Source organism: Bemisia tabaci, chromosome 6 (genome assembly GCF_918797505.1).
Source record: "Bemisia tabaci chromosome 6, PGI_BMITA_v3".
Taxonomy (NCBI): Eukaryota; Metazoa; Arthropoda; class Insecta; order Hemiptera; family Aleyrodidae; genus Bemisia; species Bemisia tabaci.
In genome coordinates this window covers 21,762,177-21,769,301 of record NC_092798.1, presented here as the reverse complement: position 1 = coordinate 21,769,301, position 7,125 = coordinate 21,762,177, and the positions used below count along the sequence as shown (strand labels likewise).

At 46.1% G+C, this 7,125-nt stretch overlaps 1 protein-coding gene across 1 annotated transcript in view; it reads left to right on the top strand.

Moving 5' to 3' along the window:
• The first annotated feature begins 3,158 nt into the window (after positions 1-3,158).
• LOC109043123 (uncharacterized) overlaps positions 3,159-7,125 on the top strand; it is a 112,001-nt gene continuing 108,034 nt past the window's right edge. The window contains 2 exon segments of the mRNA XM_019060212.2: positions 3,159-3,935; positions 3,937-5,640. Of these exon segments, the coding sequence (XP_018915757.2) occupies positions 3,609-3,935; positions 3,937-5,625 (2,016 nt within the window). The 5' untranslated portion in view covers positions 3,159-3,608 and the 3' untranslated portion in view covers positions 5,626-5,640.

Below are 7,125 nucleotides of genomic sequence, written 5' to 3'. Positions count from 1 at the left end.
TCGTATCCTTCATTTATAATTTAGCGCCAGATGATGATATTCTATCTAAATAAGCTCCTGTTGCCCCCATTTTAATGCCTTCTCATATTCGTCCCCATTTTTCTGCTCTTCTCCCCCCTCCCCCCCTTCCGGTTTTCTTTCTCTTTTTTCCTCCTCCATCTTTTTTCTTCTTTCCTTTTTCTCTTTCTTCCATTTCCTTTTCTCTTTCTCTCATGTCCTTTTCTCTTGGTCCTCTCTCTCCTCTTTCTTACTAATTTTGGTGCATTTGGCAGTACAGCGCCTACATCCGTCTCTCCATTGCTCCCTTCTCGCGATGGAAATTCTGAACTAAACCGCTCGCAATTCATTCTAAAGATACTGGCCATTTTTTTACGAAATCTAGAGCGCGAATTGAGAAAAACGATTTTCTAAAATGATAGAAAAGAAATATTGATGCGATTATGAAGCTACAGAGACACGTATCTTGATTTTGGTATCCTTTTTCTTCCGTGGTTCTTTCCATCAGACATTTTTCGTGCGACATTGTCGAAGAATTTCCTTGAAACGGATAATGAGAATCACACATAATTTCATGTAATAATTTTAATTATAAATCCTCGAAAAATTGAAAGTGACAGGCAGTCTGCAACTTCCCCCACAAAGAATTCATAATTTTCGTGCATTTGTTGATCAAGCTTAAGCTTGAACAATACCGGATCGTAAATTTTGAAAAATGACGAGTATGGTTGTACGAAACTTTCAGTGTGCGCACACTAATTCACGAGGGGCGAAGCCTACATGTGTCGCGTTGGTGCATAATAGAGCCCCAACACGCCTACTATTTGCATGCTGCACTAACAAGATTGATTTCTGTTGTGTCACGTTGGCGTGTGACAACCAGACAACCGGCCTCGAGTATTCTTTAAGTGGCAAAATCTCCTCTGGTGGTTACTTCCTTCGGTAATTCCGTGTGCTCCGCCCGCGTTTGATGCGTCGGCGGTTTAGCAACCGTTTCTTATTCTTCTTCTCTTTCTTTAAGTAGCCAATCCGATTACATCAAATCCTAGTCACGCATGACAAACAAAGATAGGAAATTGCTTCATGCAGCTGGGTAGAGCTTCTATCGGCAAACATAATAACACAATGAGCAGAATTCAACATAGTGATTGTTATCTTTTACGGGGCATTTTACTTCGAAAAGTGTATTTGGCCATGACGTTAAGATGAGAAAAATCACAAATGTAGGAAGTTACGCGATATTTCTAAAAAGAAAAATTGAGCTTTTATTCATTTTTGGTAAAACCTGACTCAGGGAAATAGTTTTAGTTCTAGTACTACACTCTCCATCGACATATTTGAGTTTTAAGTTCATTTGATTCGTAGCTTCCATTTGTACTTTTACAACTTCATGCGCGTATTTTTGCAAAATCAAGACAAACGACAAACTCAATAATTAACCTTTTCATCTGTTCAATTAACATGCCATGCATTATGCATTAAGCTACTTATAAAATATTGAAGAGCTAAAACCACCCCTTAAAATACTCGTCGACGTTATTTATTGTTGTTAAAACTTTTCCTAAGACGAGCAGCTTTTGAATGAGGACATTCAATTAGCTCGTGAAGATGTCTTTGAGTTTTCAAGTTAGACTTTATGTCATATGTGATTACATAGGGATTCTCTGCTGAAATGTTTTTGTCTGAGAGCTCGGGCAGGAAATTCAGCAGTTCTTCTAACATGTTTAGTTTTAATTTTTTAAGAATTATTATTGAATTTCCGCCCCAAGTCTCTCAAGTTCTCTTCAAGTTCATTCCTGCATTTTAAAGCACACCCCTCTGTCTCTTGCAACGCAGATATAAGTGCTGGTGAGTCTATTTCCATAGATAACATTCTTCCAAATTATGGAATGATTTTTCTCAGTCCTCCTCAAAATTTTGATTTGCAAGCAGTATCGGCAGCGACTGATGTGGGGCGGAATGCCGCCGCGTCCAGTAAGAACAACATAACTCCAGTAGACGCTCAGGGCGAATCTGCTGTTTTTGCTTAGCATATCAGAACGACCACACAGTGGCGTGGCGTGATATGCGATGTATCGATTGTTATGCCATTTAAACCTACGGTGAAGAATCGATTATTAAGGTGTTCGCTGCGAACACCCTGTTTATCGATCCTTTTCCATAGGTTTGAATGGCATAACGATCGATACATCGCAAAGCACGCCACGCCACTGCGACCACACTGATAAACCCTAGTAGATAAGGGGTAGTCTGCCGTGCTAAGGAAGAACGCCGTATGAACATTCGAGAGTTGCCAAATTTCGTTCGATAAAATGTTTATTTTTTAGGAAAGTCGTGAATATTTCGTTTTCATATTTTCAGGATCTTTAGGTAGAATTGCGAACTAAACTACCTGAAAAATTGAGAGAAAAATATTCATAAATTTATCAGAAAATTCGTGTTTTATCAAAATAAATTTTGCAACGCCTGAAGGTTCATACGGCGTTTTTCCTTAGCACGTTAGTAGTGGTCATCACGAATGCCGAACTTTGCGTAATTCGATCGGAGCATCAGTGTTTGAAAGGTTTCCTTTGTCGGAATGCGAAGGTCAAGACGGGGACGCTGGGTGCAATTAAAAGGGATAGGGAGTGACCTGGAGCCCGGAGCCGGCGAGCGACTGGTCGACTGGATGCAGCACGCAGGGAGCAGGGTGTAGGCAGCACGGCAACAGCATGCATAGAGGGGGATTTTTAAATTGCAACCTGCACAGGTCAGCCGAGGAATAGGAGAACACAGGTGGATTACAGAGTGAAAACGACAGGAATTCGAGTTGTTATAAGGTGTGATACGGCCAGAAGAAGTGGAACTGGGGAGGGAGAAAGGGGGCGGGGGGCGGAGAGGGTGGAGGCGGCGCACAGTGGATCGAGTCAATTGGAGAGGTCGGACATGAAATTTTTGACTAAAACTGCAAATTTTGATGTTTATTTCGTCACATTTTAAATTTCAAGGGGTGTTTCTAAGAGAAAATTTCACGAGAAAACCAATGGAACCACTTTTAGAACCTCAAAATTTTGGATAAACGGAGTTATAAGCGTTTGAAGTTTCCAATTTGTCCGACCTTTCCTATTGACTCGATCCACAGTGCGGAGCGGGCGCGGGCACGGCGCGGCGGGAGAGATGGTTAGCCGGAGACAGTCGGCATAGAGGGGAGAGTTGGTCGGAGCGCTGGCTCTCTGAGGAAGGTCTCAATGCCGCGGCCAGTTCTTGGAGTGGTTTTCACCTGCTAGGACTACGCAAGTTCGCGGTCCGCGTTATCCTCACCTGTGCCTGTTTCCTGTTCTTCCCCGAATTCCCCGAACATCGTCATGGATTTCGCTCAACCAGCGTGAACCCGTCGCTCGTCCACGTCTCTGGCTCAGCTGTATTCGTACTCCGTTCGATTCCCGATCGTTTCGAAGTGTTTGGTGTGACTTGAAGTGAACGTGGCACTGCGGATTAAGTGTGTTTAGTTTGTGTTCGCGTGCGTGTTTCGGAATTCTAGTGTTGTGCGTACTTCTTACCTCACTTTCCTCCGCGCTGGAATATGATTTCAATTTGTTTCAAGTGAGAACGTGAGATATAAAGCCGTAGCTATGAAACTCTACAGAATGCAAGGTCACCGCGGGCAGCCGGACTCCACTCCTATCTGTCGGTGTCGAGTCCTGTATCTAGGATCGGCGGTCCCCCACGAGACGAAGGACGGTCTCCAGGGGATACAAGGGCCCCTGAAAGAGCTGTACCCTGAACAAGGGGCCATCGGCGCCCGGGGCATAGATTCGTGGCTCAGTGTCTGGAGCAACGGATTGCTCTTGGAGAATGTCGACGAAAATCACCGCAAGGTGACTAGATTCTTCCAAATCGAAACGCTGCACTACTGTGCGGCGGTTAGGTATGTTTTGGTGCCAGAGAAAGAACTCCGTTTCTTCATCGTCCCAACCCAGATTCTTACCTTTAGATTCGCCTTTCGCGAGATCCCCTAACCTCAATCATCCTCCGCTGTTCGCGGCGATCCTGAGGAGAACAACCGGTATCAAAGTTTTAGAGTGCCACACATTCATCTGCAAAAGAGAGATGGCAGCCAATGCCCTCGTGAGATGCTGTTTCCACGCGTATGCGGATTCCTCTTACATCCGGCAAATCGACGGCAATACCAATAGTGTTTACGGAACCCTCCAGCGTCAGGCAGCGTCCAACGGTAACGGAAATGGAGTCGCTGATAAGGTCGACGGCTGGCAAAGAATGGCATCGCCGCCGAACAACACAGGCAGCACCTTGACCCTAAACAGCACCCTGCAGAACGCAGGCAACACGAACGGGACGATGGACTTAAGTCATGAGGAGAACTCAGCCGACGAGATTTCGATTTACAACGGGGATGAGAACCACAAAGTCTGGGCCGGCAGCACGCGGGACGGCTCGGCCGACCGGGAGGGGATCTACGGGGAGTACGGCGGGAGCACGATGCGGTCTTCAAGGTCAAGTCGACCCCGGCAAATTGAAAATGCCCCGGTGCCACCGCCTCCGCCGATAAAAGAGGACAAGAACAAGAAGACGAAGGATCGGTCGCGAAGGAAGAAGATGACGGGCGGCAGCCGGGAGGAGATGCACCTCATGAACGGGTCCCTGGCCCGGCCGGGCACCTCGCACGGGCACGGGCCCGGGGTTAACGGAATGCGATCGTCGAGCTCCGTCGGTGGCACTCTGATGCGGCACCCGCTGCCCCCCAACATTTACTCGAACGGCACCATGCTGCGGCCGGCCTCGTCGCAATTAAACGGGTTTCACCCGGCGACTCCTCAACCAATTATGTTCGTGCCAACGTCGACTTTACCACACTCCAAGAAGATCATGGCCAATACGTTCTCGCACCGGCCGACCAAGAACGGCCCGGTCATGATGCAACGCCCCCATCTGCCCCCCAACTTCATCCCCATGCCCCCGCACCCCATCTACGTCCCGGCCGCGCCCGGGCCCGGACGGAAAATGTCCAAACACCACCCGGCCCCCCCGCCGCTCACGATGGAGGAGCCCATCTACATGCCGTCGACCAGACCCATGAGCCCTGTCGCCTCCTACCAGCCCGGACACTTCCCGCTGGAGGCCTACCTCATGCAGCACTACGCCACCATGGACGTCAAAGCCAACAAGAAGAAGTCGAAAGAGTCCAAGAACAAGAAGGGAGTCCCTCTTGTGCCTCTGCCCGTGCCAATGAATGGGATGCCTCACCCTCCTCACCCCCCTCCGCCACCGATGAGGGCCGACGAGGAGGAAGACATGGACGAGGAGTCCCCCTACGATACCGGCATTTACCGACGCAAAGGGCATCTCAACGAGAGGGCCTTCTCGTATAGTATCCGACAGGAGCACCGATCCAGGTCTTACGGGTCCTTGGCTAACCTCAAGTTCGCGGCCACGCCGATCGTACCAGACGGAGCCATCAGCGTCGACTCGACGGACGCCAATGTAAATAAAACGGATATCAAAAAGGAACGGGAGATCATGCAGATGATGCATGATTTGGAGCTGTCCGGTGACGAGCTGGAGAGATCCGAAGTGCCGGCTAGTATGTATCAACCAAATAGACAAAGAGCTGGAAAAATCCGAAGATAAACTTCTATAAATCAGGTTAGTTCCTCTTCGATCTACGTTGAACTTTCAAAGTTGCTCTAGTTCGTAGCGTCGCGTCGTTGCATTTCTGCACGCATGTTCAGGCGGAAGGAAGCAGTAGGATGGGCGGGGATCGGAATAACTCAGGAGTGCAGATTTTTCTGAGCCTCCGAAATTTTCTGCAATATGCTGGGTTTTCGAAAAAAGGTCAACACAACTCGTGGATTGATGTTAAGTACAGTTTTGGATTATTTTTGGATGGGTGTAAAAGTCGTTTTATTCCCCAAGAGTTGAAAATCTGTAGACCTTTGGGGATGAAAGCAGAAAAAAATAACAACAACAAACTAGCCTACACACTTTGGGCAAGACAGCGTGACCGCACGGCGGTGCCGATGCCCAAATTGCACCCCCGAAATAACCTGCACCTTGCCTTTTTTCACTTTAAATACGTACTGCGTTAAAAGTTTCCGCACATTATGATGTGTGACGCTCTAACTAAAAGCTCCTTTTTAAGCATGACGTTACAGAAAAAGTTGAAACGTGTATTGCGCTGTTGCCTCGAGGTATTTTTACAGCGTTAGCTACAATATAATTACTCAACAAGATCCCATGAGTAAAGCGTTGATTGTCGGTTCCATGTGCCATAGAACTATTTTTGATGATCACAGATGGGACGAGAGCAACATAAAACACAAGATCCGTCCAAAAACAAAATTTCAATAGTGGTATCGTAATTTCACCATTAAAAATAATAAATAGCTACAGTAAGTAAAAGATTGAGCACTTTTGCTTTAATACAAGTTTCACTTCACACATTTGCCAAAAATCGGATCTAACATGCCAGGAGGAGCACCTCGGCCAATCATTCCCAATACGATACTTTTCGTGGAACGTAAATGAAAGTTGAGAGGACCCAAACGCGTAATTTACCAGTTTGATTCGACTTACTGAAAGAATATTTCGCGTTCGGATACTTTTAGTTTTATTTTAGGGTTTAAAACTTTGATTTTTCGGGGAAAAACATCTGAAATTGCCCCGCTGACTATTAAGACCGCATCTCAATTTCCACGTAAGCCCTGATCAACATGTAAATCCACGCTCTCCAAGACTCATGCAGAAATCTATATACGCCCTCTCGCTAGAGGAGCGACGAATCGTGTCTTCATGCGTGATGTATCCGTGTTTCTTGCCAAAAATTCAAAGTTAACTATGTTATTTATCAACATTTTTTAGTGATTCAAGGTTTGTTTACGTGTACATCCGATGTAGGTAGATTCCTCTTAAAAGAATCGAGATGGTAATTCATCTGTAAAAGATCGACACTATCCTGATGTAATCTGCCGCGCTTAGGAAAAACGCCTTCTAAACATTCGAGAGTTGCCAAATTTCCTTCGATAAAATGTTTATTTTTGAGGAAAGTTATGAATTTTTTTCCTTGAAATTTTCAGGAGCTTTAAGTGAAATTGCGAACGACATTACTTGAAAAATTGGAAGAAAAAATAT